At 47.4% G+C, this 21298-nt stretch overlaps 2 protein-coding genes across 6 annotated transcripts in view; one reads left to right on the top strand and one right to left on the bottom strand.

Annotated features, from left to right (window-relative positions):
* MRPL35 (mitochondrial ribosomal protein L35) lies at nt 1-11731 on the top strand. The gene is made up of 4 exons (XM_002709652.5): nt 1-156; nt 5616-5805; nt 7944-8088; nt 11456-11731. The coding sequence occupies exons 1-4, from the start codon at nt 114-116 to the stop codon at nt 11642-11644; spliced, it is 567 nt and encodes a 188-aa protein (XP_002709698.1). The 5' UTR covers nt 1-113; the 3' UTR covers nt 11645-11731.
* Nucleotides 11732-15889: 4158 nt separating this feature from the next.
* The window catches only part of REEP1 (receptor accessory protein 1), a 128889-nt gene continuing 123480 nt past the window's right edge, over nt 15890-21298 (bottom strand). For 2 of the 5 annotated variants that reach the window (XM_008254156.4, XM_070068836.1), the window contains exons 8-10: nt 20847-20998; nt 20094-20179; nt 15890-18892 (exon numbers count right to left, since the gene is read on the bottom strand). In XM_008254156.4, the coding sequence (XP_008252378.1) occupies nt 18817-18892; nt 20094-20179; nt 20847-20998 (314 nt within the window). In that variant the 3' untranslated portion in view covers nt 15890-18816. The remainder of the gene's footprint in view (nt 18893-20093; nt 20180-20846; nt 20999-21298) is intronic. The other 3 variants (XM_070068838.1, XM_070068837.1, XM_017340317.3) reach the window with 2 other exon arrangements.

The following is a 21298-nucleotide window of genomic DNA, read 5'->3' as shown; positions in this document are numbered from 1 at the left end:
AGGCGTTCCTTTATTTTCCCCCTCTCCTTGACTCCGCCCTGATTGCGTTTCTTTTATTCGCTTTTGCTCTGGGCCTTTTGAACCCACTGCGGCCGCCGTAGTCGTGTGGCAAGATGGCGGCTCTCGCGTTTGGCGGTATACTGAGAGCCGCTTCAGGTCAGTGTTTTAATTAACGTCTTCCCAGAACGGAGAACTGGAGTGGGTGTCTGGGCTGGAGGTTAAGCATGGAAAGGACGGGGATAAGGTCACTATGTGAGGCCTGAAGGGACTCCGGACTTGTCTGGAGCGGGGAGCTGTGTGGCGGGCAGCCACGCACCAAGGTCCCGCCTCATACTGCTGCTGGCCCGCTGGCCCTCTGTCTTTGCCCTCTTTCGGATTTCCCATTCTTCAGAATACAAACCAGAGAGACAGGGGTAGAGGGAAGCAAGGGACACGCGAAAAGTCCCATGTAACTTACCTGATTCACAGGCTAGGACTCGGCCGTCACGACCTCTGACCTTGAGATTGACTCATTTCTCAGAATTTCGGATTCCACTGCGGTAAAATGGGGTTAATGCCACGTCCTAGGGGGACTGGCTGAGTTTTGTGTGAATAGAGTGTCCTGCGTAATACCTGGCACATAGCTAGCGTGTTGCCGTGGCTGCAAATTTGTTTTTCCATGAATAAATTCGTTTGGGCTGTGAGTTCCTATCCTGCCTCCTTTCTGCTCTGCCCCCACCCCCTTCCCCTTACAGTCAGGGATTGTGGTTAATTCCTTTGTAACTACAGCCCCCCGCACGAAGGTGGGCATAAATTCCTTGAGTGAGAGGTCAGGGGAGCCTTCATGCTCAGGACTTCTTGCAAGAAGTTAAAAATCACTCAAATATGATAGAATGGTCAGTAAGCCACTTTCACGCAAAATAACGTTAAATTAGGATAAAAACTGGTGGGAGAACAAGAAAAATAAGTAATGGTGTAAATTTACCAACTCTTAGAGAAAAGCTTTTTTACGAGTGTTGTGTGTGTGGACATGTGCAAAATACACATACAAAGAAAGTGTGTCACATACATGAATGGTTCAACAGTGCTGCAGTAGACCTGTGAATCACCCAAGCTCCAAAGCACTACCAGAAACTCCCTTCTCCAGACCCCCACATCTCCCCAGTCAAAATTCCATACGTAAACATGATTCTAATTCTAATTATATATATAATTATCTAATTCTAATATTTACCTTGCCTGTTGGTAGTTTTAGCATCTATAATGTGTGTGTCCCAGTAACATGTTGTTTAGTTTTGTCTGGTATTGAACTTTATGTGAATGGAATCATGCAGTATGTCCTCTTTAGTAGGGATAGGGAAATGTTTTTTTTTTGCCAAGAGCCATTTGGATATTTATAACCTCATTTGTGGGCCATACAAAATTATCGACTTACAAATTAGCCTACTCTAGATGTATTGGATTTTGGTCCTCCTTGCGATTGGCTTGGCAAGGCCAGATAGATGATTTTGCAGGCCATGTACGATCCTCAGGCTGGACATTCCTCGCCCTGCTTTGGTGTCTGACTTCTGTTTTCTCAGGTTCATTCATCTTGCATGTAACTGAGTGCTTTGGCATTGCTATATAATGGTCTGTGACTGCTCCACAAATCTCCATTCTACTATTGATGAGCATTTGGGTGATTCCAGTTTGGAGGCTGTCATGAGCAAAGCTGATTGTCCTGAGGGGGTATGTGTGTGTGTGCACGCATGTGTGTAACTAGCTGTGGAATTACTGGATCAGAGCATGTGTGTGTGTGTGTGTGTGTATATATATATATATTCAGTATTGTCTGACATTGCCAAACTGTTTTCCAGAATGGTGTGCTTATTTTTGGTTACCCCAGTAGTGGAGGGTCCACATTTTCACGAGTACTTGGTATTGTCAGACTTAAATGTGTGTCAGTCTGGTGGCTGTGTAGTGATATCTCTCTGAAGGTTAAATATGCCTTTCTCTAATGCTTAATGAGCCTTAGTGTGGTCAGTCACATGTGTATTAATCTTTTGGATTTATTTTATGAAATACCCATTTAAATATTTTTACTGATTTATTGGGTTGTCTCATTGACTTATAGTTGTTCCTTTTTTTTTTTTTTTTTTTTAAAGATTTATTTGAAAGGCAGAGTGAGAGAGGCAGAGAGAGATCTTCCATCTGCTGATTGACTCTGCAAATGGCTGCAAGAGCCAGGTTTGCGCTAAACCAAAACCAGGAGCCTGAAATTCCATCTGGGTCTCCCATGTGGATAGCAGGGGCCCAAGTACTTGAGCAATCACCTGCTGCCTCCCAGGGCTGCTCATTAGCTGGAAGCTGGATGGGAAGTGGAGAAGCTGGAACTGGAACCAGCATTCAGATATGAGATGTGGATTTCCCAAGCAGCACCCAAGTACTTGCCCCAAGTAGAGTTTCTTTTTTAACCAACTTTATTGAGGATGAATTTACATGCTATAAAATTACCCATTTTATGTATACAGTGTTATGGGTCTTAGTAAATTTAGCATGTCATGAAGTCATCATCACATTGCAGTTTTAGGACACTTCCATAATCCTAAGACACTTTTTCTTTTGTTCTGTTTCCTTTTCCATTTCTTTGAGAGGCAGAGAGAAACAGAGACACAAAGTTAGTTTCCATTCAGTGTTTCACTCTCCAGATGCCTACAATGTCTTGAACTGAGAACACACATAATCTGTGTCTCCCACGTGGGTGGCAGGAACACAATTACTTTAAGCCATCACTCCTACCTCCCTGGGCCTGCATCCTTAGGAAGCTGGAGTTAGGAGCCGCGAGCTAGTATTGAACCCAGTCACTCCAGTATGAGACAGGGTGTACCAACCTTCGGGCCAAATGCCTGCCCACATGAAACTTTTTCAGCATGTATATCCTTGCACCCCATACTAATTAGACTCAGTCAGTAATGGAGTCGGAGCTCCATTAGTAATTCTCATTTGCAGGCATGAACTATTAGCCTAGTTAAGGTGAGAAGGATTTGTTATCAACCCGAGGTTTTTTGGGTCACTTGCAAATAGAAATTAACAAGAGGCCAGTGTGCAGCCCATAGAAGGTTTACTGAGATCTTATCTCCTAGCATAAGGGGGATGGCATGGTGTGAAGAGGTTCTTCCACTGGCTGTCTGCAGGAGCTGAACAGGTTTTTTTTTTTTTTTTTTTTTTTAAGATTTATTTAGGGGCCGGCACTGTGGCTCACTTGGTTAATCCTCCGCCCGCAGCGCCGACATCCCATATGGGCGCCGGGTTCTAGTCCCGGTTGCCCCTCTTTCAGTCCAGCTCTCTGCTGTGGCTCGGGAGGGCAGTGGAGGATGGCCCAAGTGCTTGGGCCCCTGCACCCGCATGGGAGACCAGGAGGAAGCACTTGGCTCCTGGCTTTGGATTGGCTCAGTGCTGGCCTTAGCGGCCATCTGGGGAGTGAACCAACAGAAGGAAGGCCTTTCTTTCTCTCTTTCTGTCTCTCACTGTCTATAACTCTACCTGTCAAATTAAAAAAAAAAAGATTTATTTATTTATTTGAAAGGCAGAGTTAGAGAGAGGCAGAGGCAGAGAGAGGTCTTCCATCCATTGGTTCACTTCCCAGATGGCTGCATCAGCCAGAGCTGCACCAATCCAAAGCCAGGAGCTTCTTCGAGGTCTTCCACATGGGAACAGGGCTTTCTTTCCTAGGCCATAGCAGAGAGCCAGATCGGAAGTGGAGTAACTGGGACTCAAACTGGCGCCCATATGGGATGCTGGCACTGCAGGTGGCAGCTTTACCCACTACGCCACAGGGCCGGCCCCTGAACAGGTGTTTTTATGAGGTTAGGGAGGCATGTGGGTTCCTTCTCAGGCCCAGGCTCTTCAGTTTGCACCCAGCTCAGTGTTCTTTGCAGGCACTGTTTTGTTTTGTTTTCTTCTTCACACAACAGGCTCAAAATGATGGTGCCCCTCAATACCATCACTCTAGGAAGGTCGCATGTCAATTGCATTGGGTTATTCTGAACATAATATGTAGGTTGGGGAAGTCCCTAACAGGGCAGTAAGGGGTCTTTGTCTATTGGGGTCTGGAGGCCTCTTACTCTTGATTGGTTCGCAGCTGAAGATAGAAACATAGGTCAGGAAGGGCTTAATTTAGTGATCCTGTCTCAGTCTTGTCTGGTATTGATAGAGAACAGCATTCAGTCCCTACATCCCTGCCCTCAGGAATCTGCCCACCTCTTGTCCCACTGCTTCTTTCCAAGCATCTCTGCTACAGTTGGGCAGGCAGTGAGCAGCCTCTGTGGCATTTCTGGTCTCCAGTCTGCATATCTGTTTGTGTCAGCTGTCAGGTCTTTGCTTGGATTGTTCATCCTGCCTGAAATGTGTTCCTCCTCCTCTAAGGGCCTCTTCATCTTCTAGAGGAGAATCCAAGTGCCGTGCCTCCCCTCCCCTCCCCTCCCCTCCCCTCCCCTCCCCTCCATTCCTCTCCTCTCCCCTCCCTTTCCATTCTCTCCATGAATCCTCTCTTGCCACTCTATTGTCTTTCCAGGAAGGACTCAAGCTTTGTTTCTCCTAGCTGCCTTTACAGTGCTTGTGGGAGTTGTTTCCCCAGAGAGTAAGATTGGGTGGGTGGGGTGGGGAGGTATTAATGTTCTATATATCGTGTCCCCTAATACTAAACATAGAGCTAGGACACATCACACTGGATCATGATGATGGCTGGACAGCTTTAAATTTTCTGAAAATCACTGAATTGTGTATCTAAATTACGTGGTTTTACGGTGTTAAAAGGAAAATTCTGGGGCCGGCGCTAGTGGGTAAAGCCACCTCCTGCAGTGCCGACATCCTATATGAGTGCCAGTTCAAGTCCTAGCTGCTCCACTTCAATCCAGATCTCTCCTGATGTACTTGGGAAAGCAGTGGAATATGGCCTAAGTGCTTGGGTCCCTACACTCACAGGAGAGATCCCAATGAAGCTCGGGTTTTGGTCTGGCTCAGCTCTGGCTGTCGCAGCGATTTGGGGAATGAACCAGTGGATGGAAGACTTCTGTCTCTCTGCCTCTGCCTCTGCTTCTCCCTCCTTGTAACTCCACCTTTCAAATAAATAAATCTTAAAAAAATAATTCCTTAGACCAGTTAAATTTAGTAGGGTTTATTTGAGCAAAAGGAACAACATCAATAGGGCAACCCTCAGAACCAGAGCAGGCAGGATCTGAGAACTCCAACTAACAATGTTATTTGACAGCATTTATGGAAAAAATAGAAGTGAGTCAAAGAAAACAACTTAGTTGATTACATTTGGCCAGTCAGTTGGTTTTAGCTTAGTTAATTGGCTGCAGGGTCTTCTGCAGCCAACCAAAACTCACCCACTGTGATGAAGCTATATTTTGGGTTTGTCTGTTGGACCCAGTGCAGGTACCCAGTCCAAATCCATGGCCTCCTATACATTTTATTTAACAAGGTATGGAAGTTATAGTTCAATAAAATTGGTTAAAAAAAAAAAAAAAAACACCATGAGTCTGATGCTCAGGTTACATTATTTATAATGCTTGGTTGCTTTGATCCATACTTTTAAATATATGGATGTTTATTTTGGAGTAACATATTAAATATATATGCTTCTTTCTTTACAGGAGTATTAAGGCCCCTGAATACGTTGGCAGCTCCAGCCTATCGAAACTGTACCAAGAATGCCTGTCTTATTTCTGCACTGTCCACCAGACATTTCAGTCATATTCAGGCACCGGTTGTTTCCTCTGCTCCCAGACTTACCACATCTGTCAGAAACCTTCCTTGTGGGCATTCTACAACCATTCCTAACAGGTAGTTTATTTCAGTAAACATGATATCTAGCCAATATTTCCAAAGCATTCATACCTACAAGACATCTTAGAAGTAGATGATATTCTTTGCTGCCTGTGGATTATTATACAGACTTTGCCTGATTAAATGAGAGAATGATTGACATCCATATAGCTACATGCCAACAGCAGAAACTGCCAAGCAGAGCACACTTGTGATGTTGTCTGTATGATTTCCTGGATGGCAAGCTTTTTTTTTTTTTTTTTTTTTTTTTTGACAGGCAGAGTTAGACAGTGAGAGAGACAGACAGATAGGTCTTCCTTCCGTTGGTTCACCCCTCAAATGGCCACTATGGCTGGTGCACTGCGCCGATCCAAGGCCAGGAGCCAGGTGCCCCTTCCTGGTTTCCCATACGGGTGCAGGGCCCAAGGACTTGGGCCATCCTCCACTGCACACCCGGGCCACAGCAGAGAGCTGGACTGAAAGAGGAGCAACCAGGACAGAATCTGGCGTCCCAACTGGGACTAGAACCCGGGGTACTGGTGCCGCAGGCGGAGGATTAGCAAAGTGAGCCATGGCGCCAGCCTGGATGGCAAGCTTTTAAAGGTGGGCTGTGTGTGGTGCTCATTCAGTCAGCAAATACTAAGTTGGCACCAAGGACACAAAATTGAAGTCCTCAAAGAGTTTATCATTTGGTGGGCAGACTGATAAATCATCAGGTGATTAAAACATAATGGGATAAATTCTTTTCTAGATATTGAAGGGTAGATTTTAGAAGGTTTCCAAGTTGGTGATGCTTGCTATTCTGTTTATGCTTAGTGTCAGGAGTCATTTGAAGTAATATTATATATTAAAATTCAGTTCCCAGGACCAGCATTTTGCTACAGCAACACTAACATCCCTTTTGGAATGCCAATTCAAGTTCAGTTGCTCCACTTCTGATCCAGCTTCCTACTAATGCACCTGGGAAGGCAGAGGGAGATGGTCCAGGTACTTAGTTTCCTGCCACCCATGTGGGAGGCCAGAATGCAGTTCCTGGCTACTTCTGGCTTTGTGGTCATTTGGGGAGTGAACAGATGGAAGATCTCTCCCTCTTTGCCACTCTGCTTTTGAAATAAACAGATGTCTTTTCAAGACTCATTTATTTTGAAAGAGTTACAGAGAGAGGGAGAGACAGAGATATCTTCCATTTTCTGGTTCATTCCCGAGATTGCCACAACAGCCAGCACTGGGTCAGGCCGAAGCCAGGAGCTTGCTCTGGGTCTTCCATGTGGGTGACAGGAACCCAAACACTTGGGTCATCATCTACTGTTTTTCCCAGGCCATTAACAGGGAGCTGGATTGGAAGTGGAGGAGCCGGTATGTGAACCAGTGCTCATGTAGGATGCCAGCATCTCAGGCAGCAGCTCTACCTGTTACACAACACCAGGCCCCAATAATTTAAAAAAATAAATAAAAATAAACAAATTCAGCTCCATTCCAGTGGAGCAACTTCACTCATTATTGTTGCTGTTTTAGATTGACTTATTTATTTGAAATGAAGGATGATAGGGAGAAAGATCTTCAGCCTGTTGATTTACTCCATAAATGACCACAACAGCTGAGAGTAGACAGGCCAAAACCAGGAGCCAAGAAACTCTATCTGGGTCTCATGTGGGTGCCAGGAACCCAATTATTTGGACTATATTCCGCAGCCTCCCAGGTGCATTAGCAGGAAGATGGATTGGAAGCACAGTCCTGGTTCAGGACTTGAACCAGGCATTCATTTTTAAGTATAGAAAAAGATTTTATCATTTTTAAAAGATTATTATTTATTTATTTGAAAGGCAGAGTTAGAAAGAGAGATCTTTCATCTTCTGGTACACTCCCCAAATGGCCACGACAGTCAGGGCTGGGCCTGGCCAAAGCCAGGAGCCAGGAGCTTCCTCCAGGTCTTCCACATGGGTATAGGGGCCCAAGTACCTGGGCTATCTTCGGCTGCTCTCCTAGGCGCATTAGCAGGAAGCTGGATCAGAAGTGGAGCAGCCAGATCTCAAACTGGCACACATATGGGATGCTGTGGGCAGTGGCTTTACCCACTATGTCACAGTGTCGGTCCCAGTTTTATCATTTAATCAGTCTTTAACTGCTGAGTTGAATTTTTTTTAAATGTTTTTTAGAGCGGCTCCCTTGCTTCCAAGTGTCCTGAAGCAGCCAGTCAGGACCGTCACATACTTCAGTTCACGAAAAGGCAAGAGAAAAACTGTGAAAGCTGTCATCTACAGGTTTCTTAGACTTCATTCTGGCCTTTGGCTAAGGAGAAAGGTGAGTCTTCACACTATTTCTTGATTGTAAAAGGATTGTGAGTAGGAGATTGAAATGAAGATTGCAGTGAATCCAGTGAGCCCGTTCAATGACATATCCTTCCCTTCTTACCATTGGTTGTTACGGTGCTTTGCCAAAGTACCAGCTTGGCAGGCATCTGTGTGTAAGTGAATCCATGTGAAGAAAACATGGAAGCATTCATAAAGCAACAGAACATTCAGAATGCAAAAATCTTCACTGGAGCACAGCTTCACTGCCAGTGTTCTAACGTGTCTGGCCTATCTAGTGACCAGCAGAAGTCCTTTGAAGCCTGTAAGTTTAATAACCTGCTGAAGCCTGTTAACAGCGTTGCAGACTTGGGCACATGGCTCAGATCAGGGGGGCGGAGGGGTCTGAGAACATTTCAGCCTACCTTGGATTGGATTCTCTGAGTTGCTTAATCTTTTTTTTTTTTTTTTTTTTTTTTTTTTAATTCATTTGAAAAGCAGAGTTACAGAGACAGAGAGAGAGGTCTTCCATCTGCTGGTTAACTCCCCAGATGGCCACAACAGCCTGGGCTGGGCAAGGCCAAAGCCAGGAGCCAGGAGCTTCTTCTAGGTCTCTCACATGGGTGCTAGGCCCTAAGCACTTGGACCATCCTCTGCTGCTTTCCCAGGCCATTAGCAGGGAGCTGGATCAGAATGGCTCTGTCTACTACACCACCATGGCTGGCCCCTAGGCAGCTTTATCTTTGTTTTAGAACATTAACCCGACATGGCGGTTTTTTTTTCCCCTCGGTTTACAGGTTTTCCTCTCTATTGGTATATATGACTGGAACTATCACAGACAGAGTTCCGATAATTACTCTGGCCTATGACTCCAACCTCTATGGGGACTCTGAAATATTACTGTTCCTTCCTCTGCCACATCATATCTTGAGCATAATTGGGCTTTTTTTTTCATTCATATCTTTATTCAAGGAAACAGAAGAGCTGATAATTAGAAAGCCAACTTAAGGCCAGAGTTTCACAAACCCGTCTTAACCTTTAATAGCTGCTTAAATCCTAATTTCCTCTTATACCTGGAGGTTAATTTAATTCTTTAAACATCAAAATTTGGTTCCTTATAAAGATAAAATAGTTGGTAGGACTTTCAGTATCTGAAAGGTCGAAAGGATTGACATTTATCTTATAAACAGTCAAATTTGTAGATTAGTAGGTTCATTGGTACTCTTGGCATATTTCTCCATGGAAACAGCACTGTGTTAGTTTTTTTTATTTGAGAGATACAGATCTCATCCACTAGTCCATTTCCCAAATGTCCATAATGAAACCAGGAGCCAGGGACTTAATCTGGGTCTCCATGGGTGGCAGAATCGTAACTGTTTGAGCCATCATCTACTGCCTTCCAGAGCGGGCACCAGCAGGAAGCTGGAATCAGGAACGGAGCTGGGACTCAAACCCAGGCACTCCAACAGAGGATGCCTGTGTCCCCAGCAGTGTCGTAACTGCTAGGCCAAATGCTTGCCCTGGTTTATTTTTCTACACCAGTTAACAGAAGTACATGTAACCCATCAGTAGCTGAAGTTCTGAGTTTGTGAATTTTTCCCTTGGAAACATTTCCCTCCAGTTATTTCCAGGTCCTCATCTGTCCCTAAGTAAGATGAAATGGGTGGTTTTCTTTGCCTTCCTTCCCATATCCCCCTTGTTGGGCTCTGGAACCTTCATGTTGTTGTAAAAAGCCTGATCAAACTCTCTAGTCATAGTATCTAGCCTCAGCTTAGAGCCCCAAGGAATACAGTGTGTGCAGAATGGCCTGGTTCCTCATTTTAAGAGAAAAACAAACAAACTGGTTAACTTTCACTAATGTAGAGTATTTTCTGTGGCATAGTTTCATCTGGGTGTCCCTAATATTTGTTGTTTATTCCTTCCTTCCAGTTTTGAACTTAGAACTGTCCAAAAAATTTTCATAGTGGCTCCATTGCACAAAGTAATCTGTTTTTGTTGTTTATTTGAAAGGCAATGAGAAGGGGGGGGGGGGTCTTCTATCTGTTTGTTTGCTCCCCAGATGCCCACAACAGCCGAAGTTGGGCCAGGCCAAAGTCAGTAACTAGGAACTCCATTTGAATCTTCCCCATGGGTGGCAGGAACCCATGCCCTTAGGCCATTGTTTACTGCCTCCCAGGTGCGCTAGCAGGCAACTGGGCCAGAAGTGGAGGAGCTGGACCTTGAACCAGCAGTCTGATGAGGGATGCAAAAAGCATCACAGGCAGTGTTGCAACACCTGACCCTGCACAGAGTGATCTTTAAAAGATACTGGCGGTGTTGGGCAAGGTGGCAGATTAGGGGTCTGTAAGTCAACACAGGGATTTAGTTTGGCCTGCAGACGAGACAATTCTTACTCAAATAAGAAGACTTTAGTTTGAATCTTGAACTTAAAATTGTAAGCAGTCAGTAGCAAGCCTCTGAACTCTTAAACACCTTTCCTTAGTTCTCAGCATCACTGTACTTTTGAGTGTGCTGATCACGATGACAAGACACGTCAGAAACCCAAGGCAGCTTGTCAGCTGAGAGCCTTGGTTGATGCCATAAAGAGTCCTCGACTGGCAAGGACCCAGGGTTTCTAGTCCGGCCTCCTCTGTAACTTACTGTGTAGCTTTAGTTATGACTATAGCTTCTACATACAATTGAATTTTCTATTTCTTTAATAATAGCTTCTTTAAAATTAATGCATGGAAAATATTCTGTATATGGAAGTTTTAGGTTAAAAATATGGGTAAACCGTCCCTTCACTGCACAGTAATAGTTGTACTGTAGTCATTGTTCTCTAAAAGTGCTTCCTATAAACATTGGTCCTTAGTGTGTGAAAAGAATAAATGAAGCAGTAATACTTGAAAGCTGTACCTCTCAGCCCTTGTAATACTCAGTCCCACTAACTAACCAGTACCCAGTACCCTCCTGATCAGGACAGAGTAAATATGTGGCTGAGAACTCCGAGTTCTTGCACCTCAGTCTGCTCCTTCTTAATCAGGAATTGTGCTTTTAATCTGTAAAGTGACAACATATTCTGTTGGTATTGAAGAGTGTTACAGAGATAAGAAAATGCATGTGAAGTTGGCTGTTAATAATTATATGCTATTATTTTGTGTTTCACCAGCACACAGATTTATTGAGCTTTATTTTCTGTGATATTATTCTAAATATTTTCCAAAATGTTGTTAATATTTTCTTTTCAAGCTGCTCATGTTTTCTCTACTCACCCTTGAGAATTTTTCTGAAACACAGCAGCCTTTGTTCCCAATGGGCCTGTAAAACAGGCTGTGCACTCGTCAGTTGTCTCCTACATGACATAAAGTAATTGTTAACCCCTTTGTTGTGCTATTCAACAGTCTGGTTATAAGAAGAAATTATGGAAAAAGACCACTGCAAGAAAAAGACGCTTGAGGGAATTTGTGTTCTGCAATAAAACCCAGAGTAAACTCTTAGATAAAATGACCACGTCTTTCTGGAAGAGGCGGAACTGGTATGCCGATGATCCCTATCAGAGGTACCACGATCGCACAAACCTGAAAGTGTAGGTCAGAAATGGCACGGCTCCCCAGGCATTGCCTGTGTATATCTGCATATATTATGTCTCTGCAAAAATAAAGAAGTATAAAACTTGACTTTCTTAAAAACAAATTATTGTGTAAACATCAAATACCAGTATTAAACTTCTGAGAGTTTTAAGACTGAATAAATTAAACATTCCCAGATTTGATAGAGAATTAGAAGTCTAATTGTGTGTGTGTGTGTGTGTGTGTGTGTGTGTAGACTTATTTATTTGAAAGGCAGAGTTGCAGAGAAAGAGAAGTCTTCCATTTGCTGGTTCACTCCCAAATGGCCACAACAGCCAGGAGCCTGGAGCTTCATCTGGGTCTCCCATACAGGCACAGGGGCCCAAGGATTGGGCCATCTTTTACTGCTTTCCCAGGCCATAGCAGAGAACTGGAGTAGCTGGGATTTGAACTGGGGCCCGTATGGGTTGCCGGCACTGCAGATGGCAGCTTTACCCGCTATGCCACAGCACGGGTTCTTGTGTGTTACTTTTTTTTTTTTTTTTAATTTTTTTTGACAGGCAGAGTGGACAGTGAGAGAGAGAGACAGAAAGAAAGGTCTTCCTTTGCCGTTGGTTCACCCTCCAATGGCTGCCGCGCACCGCGCTGATCCAATGGCAGGAGCCAGGTACTTATCCTGGTCTCCCATGAGGTGCAGGGCCCAACCACTTGGGCTATCCTCCACTGCACTCCCTGGCCACAGCAGAGAGCTGGCCTGGAAGAGGGGCAACCGGGACAGAATCCGGCGCCCCGACCGGGACTAGAACCTGGTGTGCTGGCGCCGCAAGGCGGAGGATTAGCCTAGTGAGCCGCGGCGCCAGCCTCTTGTGTGTTACTTTTAACATATAGTAGTGGCTTACCTAATTGTTCAATTAGGCTTATTTTGTTGCAAAAAATCTCAAGTGAGGTAATACTCCAAAGGTAACAAGTTTGGCTAGAAGTAGGATGTTATTTTAAGGATATAGGCCTGAGAACTCAGGAACCACCACCCCAGCCCCAGGTCCCACTGAGAAACAGCCCCCAAGCCTCTGAAACTGGATAATGATCTTCAGGGACTGTTCAGGCTTGGGCTCTGCCGTGGGTGTGACTCCATTGCCCCCTCACTGCCACCTCTAATTCACAGCTGTTGCTTACATGTAGCTCCTCTTCCCTCAGTTCCCTCAGCTCCTATTTCTGGTCTCCAGCTACAGAGGGGCCCTACCTGGGCCAGCTTACCTTTTCATACCAGGTCTCCTTGGTGTCAGCATCCAGTGTGGGGACTGGCAGTCCTGCAGCCCTCCTCCCCCTCGGCTGATTTCATTGTTAGCAGACTCACACGGAACAAAATGAGCATTTTCACTCAGGTGAGCATGGGGTAACAGCACACTTTGTGTCTGCTATACTGGCTTCACTGTCCTCTCCGGCAGTTCTTGTTTCATTCATTGGAACAGGGTTTTTTGTTTTTTTTTTTTTTTTTTTTTTTTTTTTTTCCCATAGAAGGGTAAATGAAATAGCCTTTCAGCCAGTACACCTGCTCATGAAACTCAGGAAGCAGTACAAGACAAGCACTGTTCACCCAGGCTTTGAAAGCTACTGTATTAATAGTTTAGCACTTGAGACTTGGTTTTTTTTTTTTTTTTTTTTTTTGACAGGCAGAGTGGACAGTGAGAAAGAGAGACAGAGAGAAAGGTCTTCCTTTGCCGTTGGTTCACCCTCCAGTGGCCGCCGCGGCCGGCGCACTGCGCTGATCCGATGGCAGGAGCCAGGTGCTTCTCCTGGTCTCCCATGGGGTGCAGGGCCCAAGCACTTGGGCCATCCTCCACTGCACTCCCTGGCTACAGCAGAGAGCTGGCCTGGAAGAGGGGCAACCGGGACAGAATCCGGCGCCCCGACCGGGACTAGAACCTGGTGTGCCGGTGCTGCAAGGCGGAGGATTAGCCTATTGAGCCGTGGCGCCGGCCTGGTATTTTCATTTGTAAAAATAATCTTTTCCCAGCCATTGTAGAAACTACAGGGAAAAAAATGTCAGTCATTTTGGAAACGATGCAAGAGTGAAGCATCTTGAAGAGGGGCAGAGAAGGGTGTTGGCTATCAGCACCCCCGTCAGAAGCATCTGGGAAGCATTTACAAACAACAGGGCACTCTCCTGGTTGAAAACCATCTTCAGCTGGAATGTTTGAACCCTTTACTAGGGTATTTGATGATAAGGCAAATAGCCTCTTTTATTAGGGGGGCATCCTTGAAATTAATGTATGCTTATTAAAAGGAAATGGAATAATAATAGAATGTTCTAAAACCAGAAGGCAAAGTGTGTGTCTATGTTTGGAACCAATTAATAAAGAACATACATTTGGAGGTGATGTAAGTGCCTGAAACATGGAGTGGCATTCTGTTTTAATGAGTTTTCATTTTTGCACTTCTGAGATGGCAGAAGCCAGTCACTTGCAATCCAGGCTCCCACGTCTTTGCTGTCTGGCTCCTGCCCTCTGGCCCACCTTGGATAGTGGGGCGACCTGGTGCGTGCACATGGTGGGACAGAGGAGATGTCCCACCAGCCCCCAGGACTTCTCTAATGCAAATGTGGGCCACAAGGGTCTGTTCAAGGGGCCTCAGCACACCTTGGTTCCTCCTCTCAGCCAGAGAAGGGAGGGCTTGAGAAGCGGACTGGCGACAGGGCCTCCGGGTCCACAGGTGGACTGTGGAACAGCTCACAGACACACAATTTCGGGCAAAGGGAATTTCATACATACAGTTTTGTTCTGCGGCTAAGAGGACTTACTGTCAACACTGACTTTATAGTTTGATAGTGAAATATCTTTCATTAAAGAGCACCTAAATGATAGTCAAGTTAGCATATCGTTATTTATTCATTCAGGTCTGTGTATAATTAAGCTTACTGAACACCTACCATGTCCCAGCGTTTCCACAAAATAATCTATAAAGCTGCTCATCCTAGGCCGGCGCTGCGGCTCACTAGGCTAATCCTCCGCCTAGCGGCGCCGGCACACCGGGTTCTAGTCCCAGTCAGGGCGCCGGATTCTGTCCCGGTTGCCCCTCTTCCAGGCCAGCCCTCTGCTGTGGCCAGGGAGTGCAGTGGAGGATGGCCCAGGTGCTTGGGCCCTGCACCCCATGGGAGACCAGGAAAAGCACCTGGCTCCTGGCTCCTGCCATCGGATCAGCGCGGTGCGCCGGCTGCAGCGCGCCGGCCGCGGCGGCCATTGGAGGGTGAACCAACGGCAAAGGAAGACCTTTCTCTCTGTCTCTCTCTCTCACTGTCCACTCTGCCTGTCAAAAAAATAAATAAATAAAAAAAAAAAAAAAAAAAAAAAAGCTGCTCATCCTTTTACCTGCCATGCAAAGGAGATACTGCTAATCCCTGGTTTAGATTTGAGGAAACTGAAGCTTCGTGAGGTTTAACTAAATACCCCAAAGGACAGCGAAGTTCACAGCCACAATCTCAACTCCTTAAGAGCCTGTGCATTTCCTTTAGTCTTCTATGGCTTCCCCTCAGTCCTCAGGGAAATTCACAGCCAACTCAAGAAATGACTGGTGTAGCACTATGAGAGGACTTCCATAAGTTCAAAATCTTCCATTTGCTGATTCACTCCTCAAATGGCCTCAGTGGCTGGGACTGGTCCAGGCTGAATCCAGGAGCCCAGAAATCCATCTGGGTCTCCCACATGGTCCACTGCTTTCGCAGGCATACTTGCAGAGAGCTGGATCAGAAGTGGAATAGCCAGGACTCGAACTGTCACTTCTGTATGGGATGCTGGCATTGCAGGTAGCAGCCTAGCTGTACTGTGCCACAATGCTGGCTCCTGCCTGTTCATATCTTAAAGGCGAGGGGTAACGTAGGGTTATGGGCATCCCTACCACCCACAGTGGCCCTGCCCATGTACCTCGACCTGTTCTGACCTGTCCAGGCCCTTCCTCATTTGTAGATGAAGAAACAAGGAAAACCATGGACTACAACTGTCCACCAGCTAGCTGTTCTGTTGCCCAGTTGCCAGTGAGGATCTTTAAAAATGTGAGACAAACAGTGGTACTTCCAAGTTTTGTATTTGTGTGAGCAACCAGTTTTAAAAACATTCATGTCATTTAACGTTCCTTCTTCCCAAAATCCTGTGCAGTAGTCACAGGCCAAGTCACCAGGCCAGTTCGCGGCTGAGCGCTCAGCTTTCAATCCTTGCTAGCTTCCACATTACAAACAAAATTTCCTTTCCTCATAAGCCCAACATTACCAAGATGTTTCTTTAAAAGAAAAATGTTAAGACTTTATTCAAGATGTTTATCAGGCATTGTAACAAAACAGCAGAACTTCAACCTTTGGAATACTGTAGTTTTCATCCCTTTGATGCACAGTCCGGTATACTGTTCCATCACAGATCGCTCTACAGGGGAACTAGCGCACAGCACGGTCCAGAGTCAGCTCTGTGCGCGCCGACAGGATGCCGCGCGTCCCCTGCCGCTTCAAACACCGTGCAGGGCGGAGGACCCGGGAAGGCTCAGTGACAGTCATGGTTGACAAGCACTCACCACAGACACATGGACGGCTCCCCACGGACAGCACACGTGTCGGAGGCCAGCAAAACGAGCATGCTATTCACGCACAGCCAGGAGGGGTTGTGGCCGAACCCTCCAGGTTATAAGCACAAGACCACATGGCCCCTCCCCAGACACGGAACAGGTGTTCAATGGCAGTTACCTAAAAGTTATGACATGGCAATTTACAGACTTTCCAGCTAGCCTTCTGTAAACAGCCTGTGTGTAATAAGTCAGTAAGTTAAAGACATTCAGTTCTACCCTTCAGACAACACCACAGCACTACATGTACACTGATAGGCATTCACATTTTATGTCAGTTCACACACAAGTATACAGCCTGTTGGATCAGTAAACACATTTTGCCAGAAATATGACAGCTGCTCTCAGTTGTACAGTGAGTGTCTTTAAGAAAGAAACCAACTCTCTAGTCAACACTTGCAGGAAGAAAACGGTACATGTACATTAAGACAGCAGTTTGGAGACCTTTATATTTAATCTTGAATGAGAATAATACAGCATGTCTGAAAAGTAGAGTGCTTCAAACTTTTTTTTTTTTTTTTTGGCATAGTTGAGTGCAAACTTGATAGCCTGTACTGGTTATAACTTGCCATTGTAAAATGGTGACAACAGAGCTTGTTCACTATCGGATTTTAAATTCTGCTGCTAAAGGCATTTAAGTATCTTGGCAAAACGAAAGTTGCTAAAAAGCTGCTTAACTTAAGCTTTTTTGCACTCATTTCTGTCCATCCTAGCTCCAAGTAACAAGCAAACACATCTGAAAGAACCTGCTTCCTTCTGGAGTGATTCCGTGATGCCTGCCTTTCCTAACGGGTTTAGGCATCGGTGGGTGTGGGGCGCAGGCAAGGGACTGACAGTGTCCGTTAGCCGTCTCAGCCTCCAGCTGGCTTTTGGATTATTTTCCTAAGTCTTTTTGTAAAATGCAAAGTCACCAACAGAGGAACTGTAGGAAGAAGGGATTTCAGTATGTACATCTGGCAACAATCAGGTCAAACAATTTCTGGGTGGCTAAGATCCAGCTAATGTGCCGTCAGCCAAGGCCGCCGAAGCGTGTTTTCGTGGCTGCGTAAGGGGGCGGTGTTTAGGTGGGCCTGTGGGCTGACAGTTTAGCTGGGTTGACAGTAGGTTCCGTGTGGTCTACAACACGGATTCTCTAGTCCTCAAGGCATGTCTACCAACACACGGTCCACACGCTACGAGTAACTGGGCTGCGGCCACTGCATGCGTTACACTGAAAGAACACACCAACTCTAAGCACAGGTGCGCTGGTCCTGTGGTTCAGCTCAGCTTTCGCGGGGAGAGCACGGTGCTATTCCAACCAGATTCTTCTTTTCCTCTCAGACTTCAGTCCTCTACTGAGCAGTCCGGCCTTGTGTAAAACATTCCTTAACACCTATAGGGCCGTGAGCGTCAACCCCCGCCCCACCCCCACACACATACACACACACATAACCATGTTCTACACAGGCCAGGAGTGACGGACAGCTACCCGGATGTGAGCTACCAGGTCTTACCCATAAAGGTCTCAGACTCTAAAGCGCTGCTAGAACCACTGTTTGGACTGTTGCACACGTGCCGTGGGTGTACTTTACAGCTTATCTGAAACAGCAGAGTTCTAGGATTTTGTTGTTGCCTAATGTGCTCTAAAACAAGGTGCTCAGGTTTTAAGCTCTTGCGCCTGAGGCAATCAGCTGCGGCTCTGGTCACTGTGAAGGAGAAATGGCCATTCACTACGCACTTGGGAGACACTCCAGTATTCCTCTCGGCAGCTCTGGGGGTCCCCATCCCTACGAAATTTTGCCAGAGTTGAGCCATTGCTGAAGGCAAGGATAGATTCCCTGGGAGGATTCAGAAACTCCCAAGACGAACTTCCTGGGACTCTAATCCCATGAAGCTACTCTGACCTCTCGCCACACCCATCTCTGTTGCCAGAACATCCTCCCTCGTCTCCTCTCCCAGCCTCTCCGGCCTACCGACGAGCCAGCTCTGAAGGGCAGGGAGAGGGATGTCTTGCTGGAGTTACGTTTGGAAGCTTCACAAGCACATCTGAGACATTTTCTTGAATCAATTCTTTTTTCTTTTTACATGTCTGTTTTTGCAGTTTTCTCACATATCAGAACCTCTGGCAGCCCTTGCAAGTCCATTATGTTAAGCAAAAAGCCATAAATATGTACATCATAGTCCCAAGTATTAGTACCAAGAACAAAAAAAAAGATTTTTTTAAAAAAAATTGCTTGGTTTGCATGTACAGGACTAAAAACTAAGTAGGCAACAGATAAATTACACATGTACATCTCAGCAGCGTCAGGGTGGTGCCGCCTTTCTGAAAACACACCGCTGGGTGCCGTGGCGAGCCAGTCGTGGGCAACCACCAACCTCAGGGACCTCACAGGTCACCCCCACCCCTTCCCTTCAGCCTCTCCCCCGCGAACCAAGGAGAAGGACAGCGACAAAAGGAACAGAACTCGTTAACGGGGGCTGGGGGAGAGAGAAAGGCCACGGCTGCGAGGCTGCACACTCAAAGCACACCCAGCTTGCGGATTTCGGTTGTTAGTGAGTAGCTCTTAAGGCAGAGAAGAAACGTTCTGTGGCTCCGGTGCCGTTGGCTCCTCTCACTCACGTGGTTTCAGTGGCCGAGGATGAGGTACTTTTCTTCCTGAAGCGAGATCGAAGAATTCTAGGCGGTGCCTGGCAGAGAGAACAGAGGAGCAGCCCTCAATGGGACAGGAACGTGCGGTCTCGTGGGGACGGCGCCTGGAGGCGTGTGTGTGAACACAGCTTGCTCCCCTTGCCAAAGGCACACTTGCGAGGCTGCTGGCAGGGGCTGGGGCCTCTCTCTCAGCCCTCGAGCCTGATCCCAGCATCCCCCTGGAGCTAAGCCACGGCAGGGAAGGCCAATGCCACCTCCCGCGGCCGCCTGCCCGCCCTCCTAATTCCCCCGAGTTCTCAGGTGAGTGGCTGTGGGGAGGGATGATGCCTCTTGTTCCCACCCTGGGAACAAAGTGATCTCCAGTGACTCAGCCTGCAGAAACGCCTCCCCATCTCTCCCCGGCTTCTGTTACTTCCGCTGGGAGGCAGCCTCGCGTTTCTCGCTCTGTGCTTCAAATTCCCGCTTCTGAATGTGAAACACGTCAGTGCACCACCGACCACATGGCAAAGGCAAGCACCGCCCAGAAGTGTGAAGGGTTAACTCCTCTCCCCCAGGGATGGCTCTCAGGGACCCCCTCCTGGGAGAGTCACAGAGCACAGTGAAAGAAAGGGGGAAACCAGCGTAGGACTGCAGCTGTGCACACGCTGGCCCTAGCCTACCCTCGGCCGGCCGTGTCTGGCCATCTCCCTGGAAGTGCACAGAACCTCTCTGTCCCCGCATGTTCACACCTGCCTGTCTGCTCGCCGGAAGCCCTTCCCTCCCTCGTGTGGCACATTTCTAGTCCTGAGGACACAGCGCAAGTCTCTTCTGCACAGGTTTTCCTAGGCCCCTCTCCCACCGTGCACTGACAGCCAGGCTTTGTCACTCGGCCTTTGCTCTCCCAAGGCGTTCCCACCCCACAGCAGAGCGCTCCACTCACTGTCTCCCGCCAGACTCTGAGCTTCTGAGGGCGGACCTGGGTCAGGCTCCCCGCCATTTCCTGGTGACTGCCTCCGCAGAGAAGGGAGGGAGCACAGAGAACAAGCATCCTCGGGATGCAGCTGGTCGCCTGGACTTGGGCGGAAGTACACTGGTGCAACCTCTCCTTTTTCATAACCCACCTCTTCGCAAGATGTTTAAGCAAACCCCTGGGCCCTAGGATGTTTTAGGCTGGGCTCCTCTCCCATCAGGAGGCTGCCAGGCTGTTGTGCCCAGGTGGGCTCCAACAGTAGCGTCAGCATTGGCCCCCACGCGCCTTACCTTGCAAAGCAATCAGACGAACTCCTGCACACGGAGGTGGCCATAACTACCGTCCCAGTGTGAGTGGGAAGGCTAGGCCACTGTGCCTGTGTAGGGAACATTTCAATGCATCTCCTTGGATGAGTCTCAGAGGGTAGTGTGTGTCAGGGGATGTCCCAACCTGCCTCAGGCCCCAGGACTCAGCAGGTGGGGAATGGAACAAACCAGAGGGGCAGAGAGGGAAGCCCTGGGACCCCTGATTCTTCTGGCCTTGCCCTTGAGCCTGTAGCAGGTGGTTCCCTACTGCCACGGAGCAAGGCCTGAGCATCTTCAGGCTCAGCCTCCTGCTGCCCCATCGCCACTCCCATGTGCAGTTGGCAGTAGCACATGGGCCCAGTGTGTTGGCTCTGATAACTTGAAAGGGCTGTACCCTTCTAATGACACTATATGGACGGCCACTGTGCTGTGTCTTAGAGATGCAGATGTCTTATTTATACAGGCTTGTCGAGTCAACTCAGTTTTTTTCTTCCCCCCAGAACACTCTGTTTGCATACCAGGTTAGTAATTGTTAATATTGGAAAACAAAACCAAAGAAGTCTTAGTTTCTTGGCTGCCTCTCCTATTCCTAAATAAAATTAGTAGGATCTTCTCCCCCTGGCAGGTAGCTGGCCACCACCCAGGGACGTGTCCTGCCCGCCTGATGGACGATCTCTCCACTGCAGACATGCGGGTGCCAAACGCATGCTCCAGCCCGCAGCCCCAGACACCGTGTACCTCCAGGGGCAATTCCGTCCTTCGAGGCGCCTTATACTTGTACATGAAATCCAGCAGGTCTTCCTCCTCCTCGTCAGAAAATGCCAATGGGTTTTGGACCTGGTGGGGGTCCCATGCCTTCACACCACCCTCATTCACGTCTCCCTCAACCACTTAATGTCCATTTACAATCTACACAGAAGAGACAGAGCACAGCACAGGAGGATCAGTGTTGAAAGGAGCTAGCAAGGGCAGGGTTAGGCACACAGCACACGAGCCAGGCCTGGTTAGCACAGCCGAGGCCCCAGTGTCCTCCTTGCAGGACCCCGGGGACTGTGAAGTTCCCCTGACTTTATGCCCAAAAGAGTCACCCGCTCAGAATCGAGGGACAAGCTACTCGGTCGGGCTGTGTCATGACCCTCGGGGAAGAACGAAGCATGGGAGCAGACCTGGTGAGCCGTGTGGCGCAGGCC

The sequence above is a fragment of the Oryctolagus cuniculus genome, chromosome 2 (assembly GCF_964237555.1).
Source record: "Oryctolagus cuniculus chromosome 2, mOryCun1.1, whole genome shotgun sequence".
NCBI lineage: Eukaryota > Metazoa > Chordata > Mammalia > Lagomorpha > Leporidae > Oryctolagus > Oryctolagus cuniculus.
This window is presented reverse-complemented; position numbering and strand designations above follow the sequence as displayed.

Coding starts and splice junctions, on each gene's coding strand:
- MRPL35 (XM_002709652.5), top strand. CDS start 114: ATGGCGGCTCTCGCGTTTGGCGGTATACTGAGAGCCGCTTCAG. Junction 157..5,615: donor TATACTGAGAGCCGCTTCAG/GTCAGTGTTTTA, acceptor CTTTCTTTACAG/GAGTATTAAGGCCCCTGAAT. Junction 5,806..7,943: donor TCTACAACCATTCCTAACAG/GTAGTTTATTTC, acceptor AATGTTTTTTAG/AGCGGCTCCCTTGCTTCCAA.